The following is a 20,658-nucleotide window of genomic DNA, read 5'->3' on the forward strand; positions in this document are numbered from 1 at the left end:
CATTCTGATTTTTAATGTAAATTTAATGACTTTCCCTCACCATGAAGCTTTTGAGAAGCGGCTTATTTTCTAGCCACTTATTCTTCTCTCCCCCCTCCTCCACGGCCCTATTGTGTTACCTGCGTCTGTTGGCCATTCCCCAAGAGCAACATCCTGGGCTGGGTGAAAGCAATGTCAGCAATGGTTTACTGACTGAACTCCCGCGCTGAATAGAAAAGCTTTACACACATTACTCGGGAGTCCCCTGTATCCTTCACCCGCCCACCAAGCCTACACTTCACCGGCAATTCAAACCAGAGGAACTACCTCTCTATTTGCTCTGTCAACAATCAACAAAGGAGATTGGAAGCTAGAAATAAGATGTGCTGAGAGGGAGGGGTAACGGTAAGGGGCAGGCAGGCTTGCATTCCTCCAGCACCCTTCACCATCCCATGCTCCGCAGCCAACGAAGACCTTTCGAAGTGTGGCCACTGCTGCAATGCACTGAATGCAGCAGCCAATGCGATAACGGCCTGGTGCGTCACAGTGAGGTTGAGTGAGGGGTAGATTCTGGCCCCAGGACAGCAGGGAGGAGTCCAGCCTCGGCATCTTTTGCATCCACTGAAGAGGGTAGGTGGGATTTCAATCCAAAAGATGGCATTTCTGATAGTAAAGCATTCTTAAGTGTTGTCTTAGTTCTCTGGAGAGGGTTTTCAGCCCATAACCTTCTGACTTAAGAGGGGAGAGTGCTACCCTCTATGCCAGGGCTGATGGAAAAGGCAGTTTCCACATACAATGTCTTAAATAGAATTCAGGAATGATCTATTTACCCCGGGAGAGCTGAAAACATGCACCCTGCAAGCACATGGAGTGGTTGTAGCAGTTATCATCGAGGCAGTCACGGATATATGAATCAGGAGCAGGAAAAGGCCACTCAGCCACTCAGGCCTGGTCTGGCATTCAAAAGGGTCGCAGCTGATCTGACTGTAATCTCAATTCTGCATCCCTCACCACCTCTGGTAATCTGTCAAACCACTGCATTTCAAGTTTGTATCTACCTCTGCCTTAAAACTATTCAACGGCTGCTCCCACTGCCCTTTGAGGAAGACAGTTTCAAAGATTCGCAAACTCTTGAGAGAAAAATGTTTCCTTCTCTGTCTTAAATAGGTGACCCCTTATAAGACCATTAGATATAGGAGAATTAGGCCATTCGGCCCATCGAGTCTGCTCTGCCATTCAATCATGGCTGATTGTTTTTTTCAACCCCACTCTCCCGCCTTCTCCCTATATCTCTTAACCTCCTTACTAATCAATTTATTTTATAAACAGTCACCCTTCGTTCTAGATTCTCCCACAGGCATCCTCTCCACATCCACCCTGTCAGCCCTAGGATCGTATAATTCAATCAAGTCACCTTCTCTTCTAAACTGCAGCAGATGCAAACCTTGCCCCTCCAGCCTGTCCCCATAAAACTATCTGCCTATAAAGAGGAGGCTAAATGCATTAGAGAGAAGGGATTAGGATAAAGAGATTGGATTAGATGAAGTCAGGTGGTGAGGAGCAAAAACACCAGCACTGAGCAGTGGAGCCAAATGCTTTGGATTTTGTTCTCTCCATTTGATGTATTTCTAAGCAATTGCAAGTCTAAGTGATCTTAACAAGAGTGAATGCAAATTGAAGAGTAATCCTGTAATGGTTAGTGGCTCGGGAACATTGATACAACTGAGGGGCGGATTTTATACTCAGCAAAATTCAAGGGTGGAACACTATTGAGAATTAGATGTTTCAATGCAACAATGTATCAGACTCATATGTCAAGTAAAACTGGAAACATATTTATCTCAATAAAACACCCGATATGATCAACTTCTGTGAGTCACTGAAATCACTACAAGTCAGGTCAGGAATAACTCCGACAGCATTGGTGCAGTAAAACCTAAAGAGAGGTTGGGTTTATTTAAAGTTAGATGAAGATGGTGTTCATAACCTGGCCATTTTTACAGAGAACCTAGACCAGTCATCTCAAGAAAGTGAGTTCAGATTCCACACTGCTGGATTGGGAATTTGAATCCAGTGAAAATGACTGTGAAGCTGCTAGAATGCTCAACCTATTCACTAATGTTCTTTTAAGAAGGGAATCCTGTTGTTCTTACCTGATCTGGGTCTTTATGTAACTCCAGTCTCCACACCAACGAAGCTGAGTAAACTGAACACAAAACCTCGTCGCCTAAAGCTGATGCAAAGTATACCAAATGCCTGCACTGCCTGGACTAGACTCTGAAGACTGAGGATGACTGGAGTTGGAAAGTAAATCCTGGACTTGCTAAAGACTCCCACATCTGAGAACTGATATGCTAAAGCAAATGGATTGTGTTGTCTCGTCAGCTATCTGCCATTGAAGGGAAGCCAGTGTCGGTGCAACAGATGGATATCACTGGAGTCAGACACAGTCACTGTGGGACGTCCTGCAGTGCTTTTATTTGTCATCGCCCCCTTGTTTCTTCAGCCTATACTTCTCCATAAAGTCTGCGTGCTTCTGGCGAAGGATTTCTTGCTGCTTCTTGAAGCCGTTCATCCTACGAGAAATAAGAGTGTGAGCATGGGGGAGCCTGGACAAGAGGTCACAAGGGATGAAAATTGGTAACAGACATGAACACCACCTCCACTTCATCTCAGGTGATCCATCTGTTTCTGAATTCTGTTCCAAACCAATTCAACTGAACCCACCTGCATGGGTCTACAAGAAGCATGACCTGGGGACATTTAATGGCATAAATCTGGTGATTAATTAATGCCTCAGAGGACAGTGGAAACACATGCAAAGTTATTTGTAAAAGAGATAAAGGCTTGAAGGAGAAAAGCTTCTCAGGTAAGAGCTGGGGAGTGAGGTGAATTGGATCACATGAGCTGGCCCAGCACTGATGGACTGAATGGCGTGCTTTATGATTCTACTCTGGATGTTCCAGGAAAATCCTGAAGGGTTGCTAATCCCATTGTATTCCCATTTCAAATCTTTCTTTGTGAGAGTCAGCACTCTCTCTGGAGCAGAACTGACACATTGTTCATGGGCAGAGTGGCGCAGCTGGTAGTACTGCTGCCTCACAGCTCGAGTAACACGGGTTTGATCCTGACCTCTGGTGCTGACTGTGTGCAGTTGCACATTCTCCCTGAAAATGAGTGTGCCCTGGGTGCTCTGGTTATTTCCAACATCCCCAAGGTGTGTGAGAGAGGTTGTTGGCCAGATAGGTTACAGGGAAATAAGTGGGGGAATGGAATTTAGGGGGATTGGTTTGAGAGGCATATACTCAATAGGAAGAATAAAATGGGGATTAGTATAGGATTGGTGTAGCTGGGTGCTTGATTGTTGGTGTAGACTCAATGGGCTGAAGAGCCTGTTTCCAAGCAGGATGACTCTGGAACACCCTACAACAGTACACACGGGAGGAAGCTACTACAGAAGGACCACAGTGACTCACTACCACCTTCTCAGGGGCAGTTTGAGCTGGGGACAAACATTGGGCCTTGCTGGCGACACCCAGGTTAATGAATAAATAATGTCCACTGTCAATGTGCTTTTGATACATCCTGAAAAGGTGACAGATACTAAATAGATGCATGTGGCACATAGGGACAACGTCAGTAGGTTTTCAATTAGTGAAGGTCTGAGCTGAGTGTGCTGATCCCAGGAACAATATCAGGAGATATAATTAGCCTCAACGCCTCTGGTTTAATGAACAGAAGGACCTGCAATTTTCTAGCACCTTTCACATCCCTTTCAGGATATCCCAGACTGTTTTACAACTACTGAGGTAGTTATGAAGTGCAGTCAGTCCTGGAGAGCAGCAAACATGACAGCCAATATGTGCACAGTAAGATCCCACAGGCACTAACTCGATAAAGACCTGATCATATGGATCTAGTACATTTAAAGCGGAGGTTGATAGGTTCTTGATTAGTAAGGGTGTCAAAGGTTACAGAGAGAAGGCAGGAGAATGGGGTTGAGAGGGAAAAATAAATCGGCCATGATTGAATGGTGGAGCAGACTTGATGGGCCGAATGGCCTAATTCCACTCCTATGTCTTATGACCATCTAAATCCGTAATACTGACTGCTTGATAAACGCTGTCCACATCACTGTGGATCACCCTGGACTTCATTGGAAGTGCTGCACGGGATCTTTCAAGGTCTCATCTATTCAACAGCTCTCCTGACTGTGAGGCACCCTTCCCTGCACTGCAGAGGACTGACAGTCCAGGTGTTAAACCCAGAACCTTCAGACCTAAAGGCAAGAGGACAATGAAGATCAGCTGAGGACTTTGTTCCTGATCGTCATCCAGTGTCCCCCGCCTCATGCAGGAGTGGGGTTGGCAACGTCAGGCAGGGAACAGCAGCAGGCCCTGGATGTAACCCTTCAGTTGCCTGTCCCTCCTGCCTACAGGTGCTTGAATGGAGACAGCACCTTCAGAGGAGGAGAGGTAAGTGTGCAAGGACAAAATATTTAAACAACATAATGAACTGGAGGTTACCAAGCCGCAAGATCTTGCACTTACTGCTTGTAAAACGCCCCAAGGTGCACTTGAATCACCAAGGCATAGAAGGATGCAGAGCAAGTGCCAGTAAATGGAATTAGTGCAGATGGGTGGGTAGCATGGACAAAATGGGCCAAAGGGCCTGCTTCTGTGCTGTACGACAGCGACTTGAATAATGACACAGTCCAATCCTTGGTCACAGAGGCTGGTTTGGAGGGATAGGCACAGAGTTCCAGAGCCTTGGCCATGCTGAAATCCAAGTGTAGACAGCGGGATGGTGATACCGGGGAGCTGCAGGTGGAGGAGTGCAGAGATCTGGGAGGTGGGGGGGGGGTTTGAGGATTCACGGGACATTACGGGGAGAGGGGTGAGGCCATGCAGGGATTTGGATGATGATTTTAGAACCTGGCCCACAATTAGTGAGGGATAGCAAGCACATTGGGTGTTGGGGCGAGATTAGGTGGTGGGGGGGGGGGGGGAAGGGGGGTTGCAGACGACCAGCACTTTCTTTGTCAGGTTACTGTCAGCGAGATACACAAGCTACACTTCAGTGGAGCACGTTACTGAGTGTCTGTGCCTTTGCTGCGTCCATCAGAGGGATTAATACCGTCTGCAGCTGCCAAGCTACTGAACTGGTCACAAGTGAGTTGGGGTGGGGTGGGGGTTGTGTGTGGAGGAGATGGTTGGCACGGAGACTCCCACTTCTCCTTGGTCTGTTCCCTCTCCCCTCCCTGGCCCTGGGCTGCAGCCACTGTCAGGCTCACGGACTGTCTCACGAACTTCTTAACTTGGTGTTGGTGTAAAGTTAAGAATGATCCTTTTGAGGGAGGGAGGGGGTGGGGGTGGGGGGAGGGGGTGTCTAATCACCAGATGAAAACAAGTCACCTACTATGGGGTATCGCATTCCCCATTCAGGGGCATGAATGCAAAGTATGAATACTTCCGCCGTGCCTTGACTTGGAACAAGAGCTCCAGTCGTCGGGAGCACAATAGAAAGGCAGTTTCATTTCAATGCACACAATCACTTTGAGGCATAATCTGGGCATGGCAAGAGCGTCACAGGTCCCCGTGGGCCAGAGTGTGCGGCAACACACGTAGGTCCGCAGACAGACCCCACCCACTCCTGACAGACGCCAGTTCCAACTGGCTCCCGCGTGCCCGATTCACAGGCAGAGCCTCCGGAGGCGCACAAGCACATCTGGCAAGTGATTGGAGGGCAACGGGACACTTCACGGAGATCAGACAGACACAATCGTAGAATCGCACAGCATGGAAACAGGCCATTCGACCCAATGCTACGCCAACCAGCGGGCACCCTTCCATATTAATCCCCTCACCCAGCCCCTGGTCCATAGCCCTCTGTGCCTCTGTGATTCAAGCGCACATCTAAACATTTCTTAAGTGCTGTCAGCCACTCAGCTTCAACCACTCTCTCAGGCAGTTCATTCCAGGGGGTGGATGAAGAAGGTCCCCCTCAGATCCCCCCTAAATCTCTTCCCCCTTACCCTAAACCTACGCCCTCTCGTTTTATCTACCTCTGATATGGGGAAATGTCTGCCTGCCGTTGTTTTATATGCCTCAATTATGTCGCCTTTTAACCTCCTCCGCTCCAGGGAAAACTGACCTAGCCTCTCCAGTCTCTCCTTGTAACTGAACTGCTCCATCCCGGGCGACATCCTGGTGAATCTCCTGGACAGACCAGTATGATTCACAGGCGCTGTGCAACCTGCTATGCTTCACACCCTGCACGGTGAGCCAGTTTTAACACGAGTCCTGTCGGGGGCAGTGGTCGGTCTTCTTCTCTGCCTATGTCACTCGTCAGTTTAAGGGACCCTGGGAGTCAGCGGGTCGCGCTCCTGCCACTGATTCAGGGGGTCGCGGGTTTGAGGCCAGTGCACAGCAAGATCACAAGGGAGGGGGGGCGGTGGAGCGGAATGATTGGGCCGTTGGTTTTAGTGGTTTGGCTGATGGATGCGTACTGGGCTCAGCTTGGGACTCTTCGCGTCTAAGCTGAGAGAGCGGACAGTGCGTCAGGTTAGTGATGAGCACCTCTGATACTGCAGCACCTCTGTCACAAGTTTCCAAAGGACGTGACGGCACTGGAGTTGTTGGCATTTATCATTACCCTGAGGAGGCTGGTATGAGTCACCCACATTGGTCGGTCTGGTATTGGTATTGGTTTATTATTGTCACTTGTACCAAGGTACAGTGAAAAGCTTGTCTTACAAACCGATCGTACAGGTCAATTCATTACGCAGTGCAGTTACATTGCGTCAGTACAGAGTGCATTGATGTAGTAACAATAACAGTACAGGGTAAAGTGTCACAGCTACAGAGAAAGTGCAGTGCAATAAGGTGCAAGGTCACAACAAGGTAGGTCGTGAGGTCAGAGTCCATCTCATTGTATAAGGGAACCATTCAATACTCACATAAGGATGGCTTATTTCCTTCCTTGAAGGACATTAATAAACCAGATGTGTTTAAGACAATCCAATGCATGATCACAATGTAAGTTCACGATCTATTGCAGCACTATTCAATTATTTGATGTTAAATCTCCCAGCTGCTGTGGCAAGCTTCAGACATGAGTCTCTGGATCAATGGTCCAAGCCTCTGATAACTTAACTGCTCTGTGACCAAACTGTCAGCCCACAATGGGCATCACCGGAACAAATCCAAGCCAACCCAGAGAGGAGGGATGCACAATAAAGAACCAGCAGCCAGACAAACTAAAAAGGGCACACCAGTGACGGGTAACTACCCCAGAGTTAGGAGGTTGTGGATTCATGTCCCACTCCAGACACTTCATAATCTGGGCTGTAATTCATATAACTCAGACGTAGCCTATACCCTCTGGAGTTGAGGGCGAACTGCACAGTGGGAGAGGAAGCACTGAACCAAATCACCACCTGCTCTCTAAGGTGGGAGTGAAGGGCACCATTGCATTTCCCCTACACTTCCCTGAGCTGCAGGCATGAGATACTTTGGATTCACCTGATGGGTGAACTGAAGTTTCAGTTTCAATGTCAGCACTTGGAGGTGAATATTTATGGCATGTTTCCCGATATATTGTTTTTGATATAATAATGGCCTCCTCTCAAGGTGGGAGCAATCTACAGGCTGCGGGGAGGCAAGCAAAAGCACCAGTAATGGCTAATCTGAACTGCAGACTGTTGGACTGGAGACTGATAGAAATCAGAGCAAGCACAGGAGCTGCAGCCAATGTGAGTGTAAAGATCAAAACGCAAATCAGCTAACAGAAGATGAAAGTACAAAGCTGTCCAAAGTTAAAGAAAGAGTCACCACCTGCTTAAGCTGAACTTTAATCCATCTAAGAGACAAGCGGCAGTTCAAACCCAAACTCAAAACTCTTTATTCCTAAGAATATCCAGATACTTCTCTATGACATAGAAGGCCATTTGGCCCATTTAGTCTATGCTGGCTCACAGAACAATCACCCACTAAGCTTTCCCTGCAACTTAGTGTCTGTCCATTCCAATCAACTCCTCCACCCCCAAGATTCTCCTACCACTTACACACTGGGGGCAATTTTTAGTGACCAATTAACCTACCAACTCACATTATCTTTGGGATGTGGAAGGAAATTGAGCACCTGGAGGAAACCCTTGCGGCTACAGGGAGAACATGCAAACTCCACACAGACAGCACCGAAGGTCAGGATCGAATCTGGATCGCTGGAGCTTTGAGGCAGCAGCTCTACTAGCTGTGCTACTGTGATATATTACTGTACAAATGGTAGGAATGGATGGGAATGAATATTTTTACCTTACAGACTTCCAGCATAGCACATAAAAAACACTGGTGTGTAATTCATTTTCTAGGCATCTGTGTTAACACAGTGGCTTTACTAATCTGCTCGATCCTTTGTCTGGACTGTGAACTTCCTCCAGTAATTTATCGTCAGTTAAGGGAAAGGTGTGAGATCAATCTTTTGTCCTGTATTAATACTGCGTTATTTGGGGTGGATTCACAGTCTATAGTCCTTGAGATTGTACTTTCCATGGTGAGATTGGATTAGTATTTTAAGAAGCAAATAGCTGCGATCACAGCGTGTAGATAACTTCCAGATAATTATCACGTTCATGCCTGCATCACCTCCTATTTATAGTGTTTACAGGGGGTCAAAATCACAAGGAAGATTTGAAAGAGCAAATTAAAAGGAAGCCCTGGTTTGCGAGTAACTAGGAAGCATAAATTGAAGACTGTCACCAAAACATCAAAAGGTGAGGTAAAAGCAAAAAACTGCAGAGGCTGGGTAGCTGAACTAAAAAAAAACAGAACATGCCAAAAATACTCAGCAGGTCAGGTAGCAACTGTGGAGAAGGAAGCAGAGTTCTAATCAATGACCATTCACCTCTCTCCAGAGCTGCCTGACCTGTTGAGTGTCTCCAGCTTCTCCTGTTTTTATTTACCATTACTGAAGGTGAGATTTGGGGTATTTTGATTTAAACACAGAGGGACGTTTGAATATTAACTGGAATCAGTTAGGGAGTAAAATCCTTGATTGTTTTCATAGAATTAGAATCATGGAATTTCTGGGGCACAGGAGGCTATTTGGCCACCAAATTTGTGCCAGCTCTTCGTAGAGCAATTCAGTCATTTGCTCAAGTGCCCAGCAAACGTTCTTCTAAAAGCCTGGAACTGACCTTGTTTCCACCACTCCTGCAGGTGGCCCCCACTTTTCCTCATACTCCTCTTCATCTCCTGTCTAAATCCTTGAATCTGCACCCCTTGTTCCTTGATCCACTCACGAATCGGAAAGCTTCCCTCTATTTACTTTGCCTAAAGGTGTCATGATCTTATGCGCTCATTTCAAATCCCATCCCAATCTAAGGAGAATACAACTTCTCTGGTCTAACCCTGTGGCTGAAATTCTTCATTCCTGGAACCATTCCAGTGAAGGAGACATTTAAAGGGTCTGGGGAAAGGCAGACAGCTAAGAGAAAGAGCACTGGGCAATGTTCTAAGCTGAGGAAAGGAAGAGGGAACGAGACTAAGATGAGGGTTCCATCAGAGTCACCAAGGAGATGCAATAAGCCAAACGGCCTCCTGTTGTGGGATATTTCTTAACTGCCATTGCAACCTCAGGGAGTTGAGGCTGCACTTAGTGTGTGCCTAAGAGATCCAGTGGCCCTACCAGAAGAGGAGGGGAGTTTTCCTAGAGTTCTGAGCTGATGGCCCTCAGCCAGCATCATTAAGGAAGAGATTATCTGCTTATAACTGTTTGTGTGGAACTTGCTGCTTGCAAACTGGTTGCAGTGTTTCCAACACTGTAACAATGATGACTACAGTTTAGCAAGCAGTACTTCATTGGCTTTAAGCCACTTGGGGGCATTGTAAAGGTGCTGGAAAAATGTGCATTGCTATTTTCACCAGAGAAATGGAAACCCTTTGGCAAAATATTAACTTTGGCCAGCACCAACTCCCAACACATACAGATCAGTGCAAAAATGGAATTCGATCTGAAAGCGTAAAGAAGGCATTAAGGGGAGTTGCTCAGATTTATAAATGAATGTAAGGGGGTGTTCCACAGAGATCGTTGCTTGGACCAACACCGGTTACAGCATGCAGGCATAATGTGTACTCAGGGAATGGAAGAACAATTTCAAAATCAGCAGCAACATAAATCAACGGACGTCTAATTAGCAGTAAGAACACGAAAATAGGTAAGTGCGAATCACCTTCCTACACTGATTAATTCTGGTAAGTCTACGTAGAGGAACAGAGGAACCTAAGGTTCAGACACATTTATCACCAAAAGCAGTGACACAGATTAACAAGGATATAAGAAAAGAATCCAAGCTTTGGGGTTCATTACTACAGGGACAGAATAAAAAGCATAGAAATTCTGTTAAACTTGTGTTAAATCTTAGATCACACTGAGAGCACAGTCACAGTTCTGGTATCCAGTTTACAAAAAGGGTAGACAAGCATTGGAAAAGATGTAACAAAGAGTTGCTGCAGTTATATCAGAATTGAGAGATTATACTATTACAACATACTGAACAGGCTGGGGCTCTTTTCTCTGGAAAAGGGGAGATGTCATAAAGGTTCTTTACCACTGGAACGGTTTTGTTAGGGGTAGATATAAAGGAGATGTATCCACATGAGGGAGACCAGAACCAGGGGCCACCAAAATGAGATAGCTGGCCAGACCTCCGAGGGAATCCAGGAGAAACATACACAGCACGTGCAATGTGCCCTCCCAGAGAGCGAATACTGGAGGTGCTTTGAAGGGGAAGCAAGATAATCATGTGAAAGAGAAAGAAACAAAAGGATAAGCTGATAGGATGAAATAAAACAGGAGAAAGCCTAGTGTGGAGCAAGCAATTACTGATGCTACAGTCTTAGTTCCATTTCAAGCAGAATATTTACCAACAACTTACAGAAACTTCTGGGTCAAATACCTGATTTGTGTGTTGCGGTTTCGTAATACTTTGAATACCCCGATTCCCTAGATCCCTGTGTTTGTCCAAGAGTTACCTAGAGGCATTTTCAAAGCTGAGTTATCCTGTGGCGTACCATGTGCTCCAAGTGTTTATGCTGCTCTGCCGTATGATTAATGAAGTGGCCTGACGTTCACAGATCTGCAAATTCTCCCCATTCTGATCTGGAGTTTCCGGGAGTCACAATACAAATGGAATATTTCTTGGCACAGCTGCTCTCTGATTGGCCAGTATCAACTCATGGACGTGTGCCCAGAGCCAGGATTATGTTCTCAAGCATTGCTCTGCAGTTTACTGTCCCCACTGTTGGCTGAAACCTGCCTCTGATGTTATCCAATGGATTTATCAGCAAATTAACTCGGAATGCATGCTAAACAAACTCAGATTTTGCAAACAAACCGCATTATATGTTCGACAGTGCAGCAGGTATTAATCTTCTCCTGAACAAAACAATGTAACAAGAGACTGAAAGAACAAGAGTCACAGAGAAACTAAAGCTGTTCCATTGTCCTGTGCAATAGTCCCAGGGCAGGACAAGAACCAGTAAGAAATACAGGAAAGCTCCCTGGGTTCTGATGAAGGGCCATCAATCTGAAACATTAACTCTGTTTCTCTCTCTACTGGTGCTGCCTGACCTGCTGAATATCTCCAGTACTTTCTGTTTATATTTCCGACTTCTAGCATCTGCAGTTCTTTGCTTTTCAAAGCTCCCTCTGTCTAATCAAACACAAAGGGCAGGGACCATGTGGGGGTAGGCACAAAGTAAAGTTCCCTCTATTCAATCCTGTCGCACACTCTCACGGCTGGAGTAGCACAGGTTAGACACAGAGTAAAGTTCCACCTACATTGTCCAAACGCTCCCAGAGCAGGGATAACCTGAGGAAAAATCGTCATGCATTCCCAGGGCAGGGTCAGCATAGGTGAGATACAGGATAAAGCTCTTGCTACACTGTCCCATCAAATGTTCCTACGCAACTTGAGCTGTGCCTTGAAAATGCCCTCTGTGCCATTCCATGCTACACTGAGGGGGCTGCTGTGCACCCTCTCCCCTTCTTCGCCTTTGTCTGCCATCTGGGCACATTGTGTCAGACAGCCCTTTCAGCACCTGGCAGGGAGGGGTGGTCCCCAACGGAGGTTGTTCCGTGTGGAATTCCTCCCCCCTTTACCTTGGGGACCTGAGGTGGAGAGCATTGCACAGAGCAGTGTTGTACAACAGATTTGTCAGCAGTTTCACAGACTCCCAGGTTACCTGTAACTTCTGCAGCCTGGAAGAGTCTGTGCTAGAAGCATATATAGAATGGTGACAGTGATGGGGGTGTGGCTGTAGGGTTTCATCCCCTGTTTGAATATTTGAGGGGGCAGCTCCTCGATCTCTAGACGCATTTCACTCCCAAGCTCCTGACCTTTGGGTACTATTTAGGCAGGGAGGAAGGCAGTTGGGGAGTCCTGTTGGACACTTTCTTGCTGGTCTGCTCCTGGGTCTAGCCAAGATGGCCAATCATAAGCCCAGACAGTGAGCCACTGGGGGAGGGGGGGTGATCTGTCCATCTCAATTGCTTGCCCCTCTCCTGTGCCTGAGTGGCCCTGCGGAGGGAGCATACAATGCTCACTGGTTTGCTTAGGACTTTCTGCAACAGCTAAGAATGCATGGGCGTCCTGGACACTGAGAATAAAATTTAAGCTTTGTTTTGCATTGAAATTCTAATGAAGTTATTTGAAAAAAACACACAAAAAAGGGGGCTGGGCACGAAAACTCTCCAGGGGCAGGGAGAGCAGGGGTTAGACATCGAGTAACTTTCCGTTTGCACTGTCTGGTGACACACTCCCGGGGCATGGGTTAGACACAGAGTGAAGTTCCCTCTACACTGTCCCATCACATATTCCCAGGGCATGGGTCAGACACGGAGTGAAGCTCTCTCTACACTGTCCCACCACATACCCCCAGGGCAGGGACAGCTCCGGACACGCCGTGGTGGTCCGTTTTGCCATCCAGCAATGAGGGAGGTCCCTGGTCCCCAGTGGAGGTCTCTTTATGGGGGAGTCCTCCCCCTTTACAGTGGGGACCTGGGGTGGAGAGTGTAGCACAGAGCAGTACCATGTAACGGATTTCTAAGTTGGTTTACAGACTCCCCAGCCACCTGCCATTTCTATGGCCAGGAGGAGTCAGTGTACCATGTATATATGGAGTGTGAAAGGTTGCAGCCTCTATTTGAGTATCTGGAGGGGCTGCTCCTTAAGTTTTGGCCACACTTCAGCCCCACGCTCCTGATCTTCGGTCACCTGGTGCAGGGGGTGGGGGGGGGGGGGGGGTTGTTGGTCTGGGGATCTCCTGATTGGTTTGCTCCTGGGCTTGGCCAACGTGGCCAGTCACGGGTCTATGTGGCGGGTAGTTGAGAGTTCTGCCCAAGCTGACTGCTTGCCCCTCTTCCGGGGTTGCGTCCGTGTCCATGTGTCCCTGCAGAAGGAGCACACGGGGGCCTTCCAGGATTGGTGGGCACCACAGGGGTTCAAGCGCGTTCTGGATAGAGATGACTGCGTTGTAATTTGAAGTGATTGTCTGTAAATTGTGGGAATATTGAAGTATTGTAATAATGTGATGCTGTAGTCACTGAATAAACCTCCTTTGTAAACAAAAAGGGCATAGACAGCATGGCTTAGACACAGAGTAAAGCTCCCTCTACACTGTCCTGTCATACACTCCCAGATCAGAAGCAACATGGGTTAGATACAGTGTAAGGCTTCCTCTACACTGTCTGGTCACACACACCCAGGGACTGCATAGGTTAGCTACATAAGAAAAGCTCCCTTTACACTGTCTCATCGAGATAGAGCTGGGCTGCAGTTCAGTGCCACCATAAAAACATGTTGTATTATTGGTGCAGAAGCTGAGTCATTCAACTGATCTTGCTGGAACAGATAATGAACAGGACTGGGCCTGTCTCAGCTGGTGGTATTTTGGAGATTTTATCTACAACAATGAGATACACAAGAGCAGTGAGCTGTAAGGAACAGGTGCCTGATATGTAGGAGCAAGGTCTATGGTTCAGATGATTGCAATGAGAGTTTAACACTCTCACTGGCATACGTTATTCCTGCAAATGGAAAGAACTCACATTCCTGTGGCGCCTTTATGACCTGGGGACTTGAGTTGCCTGGAGATTACCCCCCACCCTCCACCCATCACACCATCCCTATAGTGGAAATCTCAATCAAGTGAAAAGCAAGTCAGGGGAAACAAAATAAGTGATTTCTACAGTGACTTTTGCAATTCCACATCATGAAGCTTGAAGTATTTTTGAAGTCTGGTAATGTAGGCGGGCAGCTTGTTCACAATGCAGACTCACAAAATGCGATCAAGTAATTAATTTATTTTTAATGTGTCATTGGAGGAGGAGAAAAAGAGTGGACTAATCCCTATGCAGAGGAGATTCACCAGGATGCTGCCTGAGTTGGAGGGCTTTACAACTTCTCTGCCGGACACCACAAGAAACTGCAGAGAGTTGTGGACACAGCTCAGCACATCATGGAAACCAGCCTCCCCTCCGTGGATTCAGTTTATACTTCTCGCTGCCTCGGTAAAGCAGCCAGCATAATCAAAGACCTCACCCAAAGAGACATTCTCTCTTCTCCCCCCCCTCATCAGGCAGAAGATATAAAAACCTGAAAACATGTACCACCAGACTCAAGGACAGCTTCTATCCCGCTGTTGTAAGACTACTGAATGGTTCCCTAGTATGATAAGGTGGACTCTTGACCTCACAATCTATTTCATTATGACCTTGCACCTTATTGTCTACCTGCACTGCACTTTCTCTGTAACATTTATTTAACATTTATTCTGCATTCTGTTATTGTTTTCCCTTGCAATACCTCAATGCGCTATTGTAATGAATTGATCTGTATGAAGGTTAGGCAAGTTTTTCACTGTACCTCGATACGTGACAGTAATAAACCAACTTACCAATTTTTATGGGGAGAGATCAGATAGGCTGGGCTTGTTTTCCCTGCAGCAAAGAATACCATGGGGTAACCTGAAAGAGGTATGTAAGATTTTGAGAGGTGTAGACAGAATCTTTCTTCCCATGGTAGGGGTATCAAAACCAAGAGGGCATAGGTTTAAATTGAGAGGAAGGAGTTTTAAAAGGATCTGAGGGGTAAATGTCTGGAAGGCGCTGCCAGAGGAGGTGTGGAATCAGATACAAGTGCTTGAATAGGCTGGTCAAAGAAGGATACAGACCTAATGCGGGCAAATGGGATTGGTGAAAATAGGCAAAAAGACCTGCAAGGACGTGGTGGGCCAAAGGGCCTGTTCCTGTGCTGTACAGCTCTGTGGCCCCATCACTCCCTTTCTTCACTAATATCTACTGACTACCCATCCGGCAACATGTAGGATCCTGGAATGGATATGGTGCAATCTGTCCTAGCTCCAAGTAGGCAATGACATCAGTCCTATTCCCCAAATCTTTCTTGACAGCGCTATAAATTATTCTCTTTTCAGGGCCCTTGCAATGCCCTTTTGAAAGCACTGATTGATTTTGTTCTATTATTCCTACGAGCAATGAGTTCCAGATTTTCTATTTTCTGTATAAGTAAGTTTTTCCTCAGAATCCTCTTGTATCTTCCTCTCCCCAAAAGGTGAACCACCCTGCCAAAGGAAACAACTTCTACTGACCCTGTCTAAAGCCGGCATAATCTTTTCCATAGATTCCATTTTTCCTTCTGACATAGGAGGAGGGTATTTGGCCCACTGAGTCAATAGTATTTCATACAACAATCCCAATCTTCCTTGTAACTTACCTGTACACACTCCCATCAATTCTACCACCTATCTACATACTAAGGGTGATTTACAGCAGCCAATTAACCTACCAGCCTGGGATGTGCAGGAAAACACACACAGTCACAGGGAGAATGAGCAGACTCCACAAACAGACAGCACCGGAGGTCAGGATCAAACCCAGGTCACTGTGAGGCAGCAGCTCTACCTGCTGCGACACTGTGCCACCCATCTCCATTAAATCTCATCTCAACTTCCTTTGCTCCAAGAGCAATCCCACTGAATTAAATCTGACATCCAGAAGTCCCGTCTATCTCTGCAACATTCTCCAGGATTATGTGCAAGCATAAACCTTGTCTATGCTCCTCCTCTTCCTTCCCTACAGTTGCCTTTCCATCACCCCAATACTGACAGCCCTCTTTAGCTGCCTGGGTCCTCAATCGCAGACTTCCGACCGTAAACCTCCTTTGAGATGAGCCTCTATTTGATCAAACTTCTTGTGTGGTTCAGTTTTAAACTGTGTCTAATTATGCCCTGTGTAGCCATAGGAGCTGCATAAATATTTGGCACTTGCTTTTGAGTACACAGCTGGGAATAAGAAAAGTACTCAGGGCGAAGGCTGAAGAACCATGAAACAGCTGTAAACAGTATTTGGTCATTTCTTCTCACAAGGACATCCCATATACACACCAGTGCAATAGATATAAACATACGCAGAGTTTGTTACTCATGGGCTCTTGGCTGGCTGTTCAATGCTGTCAACATGTATTTCTTCACTCACTGACTATGGAAAGGCCTGAACAGAGATTTATTCTGCTCAGGATTATAGCAGTGAGCTACCTGCTTGTGCCAGTGCAGTCCATGGGGAAAGGTACTCCCACTGTGGTCTGTTAAGGATTTTGACCCAGGGGCAATCATGAAATGGTGAGATATTTCCCAAGTCTGGATGTTGTGTGACTTGGAGGTGAGCTCATGGACGATGGTGTTCTTGTGTGTCCCTTGCTCTCGTCCTTTTAAGTTGTAGGTTTGGGACCTGGCAACTCCAAACCCCCTTCTGAGTTCAGGCACTAGCTCAGGGCTCTTGCTCCTAGCTGTTATCCATGAGGCACTGCTGGAAGCATACATGGGGTAAAGCAGAACCAGGCCTCCGCTTCGAAAGCCCTGTTGACATGCACTGACTAGACTTACCCATGCAGAGTGGGCACCTGTGTGAGGTGGCAGGTGGAACTAAATGCCAAACCCAGAAATGGCCAAAAGCAAAGGCAAAAGACAGCTCAACGTCTCAAATATTTTCACCCTGTTTCAATACTTTACCAATTTCCTTTGAAGCTCTATTTTCATGGAACATATGTCCAACCTGTAATTTATTAAATAAACAGAAATAACTAAATATTCTCAGATTGTTGCTAGAGTTGGACATTAAAAGCCACAGAACTATACTCTAGTTATAGTTTGGCTATGATTTAACTAAATAGGATTGCAAGTTCAAGGTGATGAAAAATCCGCTATTCCTATATTCAAAGGCAGCACAAATGATCAGCCTTTGGTTTTGACTGGTGCTTGAACATCGTAGCACACAGAATGTTGTTATCTGCACTGACAGTGTAAACACAGAATAAATGCAAAATGTAAAACCAGAGACAGATGATTACATGGCTAATCACAGGGTAGATAAGTGTGAAATATTTTCAGCTTTACTCTCTCCATTCAGCTCACTCATGCAGCCTCCTGTTATTACTTTCTTAATTCTGTTCTTAGAGTGATCTACGGATCAAACTTCAGAAGTACTAGCTGCCTCCATCTCCAGTTGTCATCCTTGGCAAGTAGGTCTAAATAATGCATGCTCAGGGATGTAATTGGACCTTTGGTGCCAGAAGGTGCTGCCAGCCCAGTGCTGAATACTTCTACCGGTCCAGTGGTTAACAGTGCCACTGGCTTGTTGCTGAATCCCCCACTGATTCAATGGAAGCAAATGCTGGTGAATGCGCCATTGATGGCGCACTCACCCGGGCCCTTCTGTTTGAACTACTGAGGATCATATGAAACAGCACACACAAGAAAATAGGAAATGAAGACAGAAAATGCTGGAAACACTCAGCAGGAAAGGCTGCATCTGTGGAGAGGGAAGCAGGTAGTCTGCAACCCAATGGGATGAACATTAAATTCACCAATTTCAGGTAACCTGCTCTCCCTTTCTCTCTCCTCTTGATCCACCCAGTGCCTCCAACACCCACTCCAGACCCAATCACCCTGTTTCTTTCCCCTCCTCCACCCTCTCCATCTGCCCCTCACCCACACACCCCTCCCCCTGGGTCCCCCCCCCCCCCACTGTTCCCATTTGCCTATCCCACCTCCCTTATTTGGTTCCATTGCTCCACCTTCCTCTCCTACCAAATTCCACCATCTACAGCCCTCTGTGGCCTCCATCTATCACCTGCCAGCCTCGGTCGCTACTGCCACCCTTCCCTTCTCCATCTGCCAGGTCTCACCCCACCCCTTCCCCTCACCTCTTTATAGCGATTATTTCCCCTCTACTCCTTTAGTCCAGATGAAGGGTCTCGACCCGAAATGTCGACGTCCATTTCCTCCCACAGTTGCTGCCTGACCCGCTGAGTTCTTCCAGCAGTTTGTTTTTTTGTTCTAGATTCCAGCATCTGCAGTCCCTTGTGTCTCCAGCCTAATGCCTAATGCTTCAGGTCTGGGATGCTCAATCAAAACTTCATCCAGGACCCTTCATCAGTTCTGGCGGAGGTCCCAGACCTCAAATGCTAAGGGTTTCTCTTTCCACAGATGCTGCCTGACCTGCTGAGTGTTCCCAGCACTTTTTGTTTTTATTTCTGAATTCCGGCGCCTGTAGTTTATTTTTTAATTTTAATTTAGAAGAAAATAAAAGCAGGAATAGGCCACTGCAAATGTCTTCTAAACTTTCTTAAGCACCCTTTCTGGCCCGGAAGCCTGCCCCACCATTTAACACTATCATGGCTGACATACCCCAGGCCTCAACTCCTCTTCTGTGCCAACTATAGCTCTTAATTTCCTAATCTTTCAAAAATTTATCTACCTCCTCTTTACCTCCAACAATCTAGCCTGGAGATTCACCACCTCCTGCGAGAAGTTGATCCTACGCACCTCAGTTTTAAGTGACTGCTCCCTTTTCTTGTAACTATGTCCCCTTCATTTGAGACTCTCCCACTAGTGGAAACATCTCAACATCCACTGTGCCATGCCCCCTCAGGGTTTCAAAGTAATTTCGTTGTGTTTTAATTCAAAATATTCCAAGTTGCATTTTCCCCCATTAACAAAAAGCAACACTTGTTGCCAACGTAAGTAGAAATCCTGAGGTGGTAAAATGTGGCAAAAACTAACCAAGGTAGGATGAACAAGAGTTTGAGATTTGCTCTGAGGCATCTTAAAGGGTGAGAGGGATAGGGAGAATCATAGTTTTAAAAAGGGAATTGGTTTATTATTGTCACATGTACCAAGGCACAGTGACGAACTTGTCTTGCATACCGTTCATACAGATCAATTCATTACAACAGTACATTGAGGTAGTACAAGATAAAGCAATAACAGAATGCAGAATAAAGTATTACAGTTATAGAGAAAGTGCAGTGCAGGTAAACAATAAGGTCATAACAAGGTAGATTGCGAGGTCAAGAATCCATCTTATCATACTAGGGAACCGTTCAATAGTCTTACAACAGCGGGATAGAAGCTGTCCTTGAGCCTGGTGGTACGTGCTTTCAGGCTTTTGTATCTTTTGCCCGATGGAGACGGGAGAAGAGAGAATGTCTGGGGTGGTTGGGGTCTTTGATTATGCTGGCTGCTTCAACGAGTTGGAAATACAGGTGCAGGGCTTAAGAAGAGGAGAATGCACAAGAGTGTGGAGCTGGGGTACGGAGGGCTGATGGGAGGATGGTGTTTGTAGAACCATAGGATATAACAGAAACAGGGAGAGGCACAAACAGATTTAAATATGCTATAAATGATTCATGGACACATTACTGCCATGCTGAGTCCATCAGTGGATGGGATTGAGGCGAGAACACCTCCTCCGAGTGCAGAGGTAGGGATTGCTGCTTTGAACAGCATCACTGTGTGGTGCCTGACTCAAGGTGCGATGAGGATAGGGAAGGGTGGGGCAAAAGGCTGCCGCACCAAAATATGGCAAGCACTCAGTCTGAGCAGTGCAACGCATTCACAGATCCCCGTTCTTAAGCTGCTCCACAGCTTGTAATTAATCCATTGTCCAAACACAAGCCAACTTCCCCAAAGTTAGACACTGGAACATTGTTGCAGTAATATTAAATAAGACTGACATTTGAAAGTATTTGTGAAATTTGGTCATCACAGAATCATGAATGGGGAGCGTTCCAGATATCTGGAGTATTGGAACACAGACTTTGACTCAAATTGAAAGCCATGTGGGCAAAAGAAGTCATGGTCATTAACATTCCCTGGACACTGTGATCATCAGTAAGCTGGAGCACACCAGATCTGTATCTTCATTCAAAATCTCATTATAATCTCCAAGTCAGAAGTTCAAAGCTGCCAAGAATGCTTAATGAGCTCACTCAATCAGAGAATCATTCTTTCTTACACCCTCCCTCACTCTCAGACTTGCTCATTCAGACAATCCTTTGCTCAACATCACTTACTGGCTCACGCTCAATATATCATTTAGAATTGCAAACAAAACTCTGCCCAGCGGAGGCTCCCCCTAGCCCCAACCAGTGGGGGCTCCCCCAGCCCTGCCCAGAAGAGGCTCTCCCTAGCCCTCCCCAGGAGAGGCTTCCAACAACTCCCCAACAACCTTTCCCAGTGGAGACTCCCCAACAACCCTTTCCAATGGAGAATCCTCAACAACCTTCCCAATGGAGACTCCCCAACAACCTTTCCAATGGGG

The 20,658-nt window shown here is 46.5% G+C and overlaps 1 protein-coding gene across 1 annotated transcript in view; it reads right to left on the bottom strand.

Moving 5' to 3' along the window:
* Positions 1 to 1,910: 1,910 nt before the first annotated feature.
* The window catches only part of dnajc4 (DnaJ (Hsp40) homolog, subfamily C, member 4), a 117,613-nt gene continuing 98,865 nt past the window's right edge, over positions 1,911 to 20,658 (bottom strand). The window contains exon 7 of the mRNA XM_052045290.1: positions 1,911 to 2,555. Within this exon, the coding sequence (XP_051901250.1) occupies positions 2,456 to 2,555 (100 nt within the window). The 3' untranslated portion in view covers positions 1,911 to 2,455. The remainder of the gene's footprint in view (positions 2,556 to 20,658) is intronic.

This window comes from Pristis pectinata, chromosome 38, assembly GCF_009764475.1.
Source record: "Pristis pectinata isolate sPriPec2 chromosome 38, sPriPec2.1.pri, whole genome shotgun sequence".
Classification (NCBI taxonomy): domain Eukaryota; kingdom Metazoa; phylum Chordata; class Chondrichthyes; order Rhinopristiformes; family Pristidae; genus Pristis; species Pristis pectinata.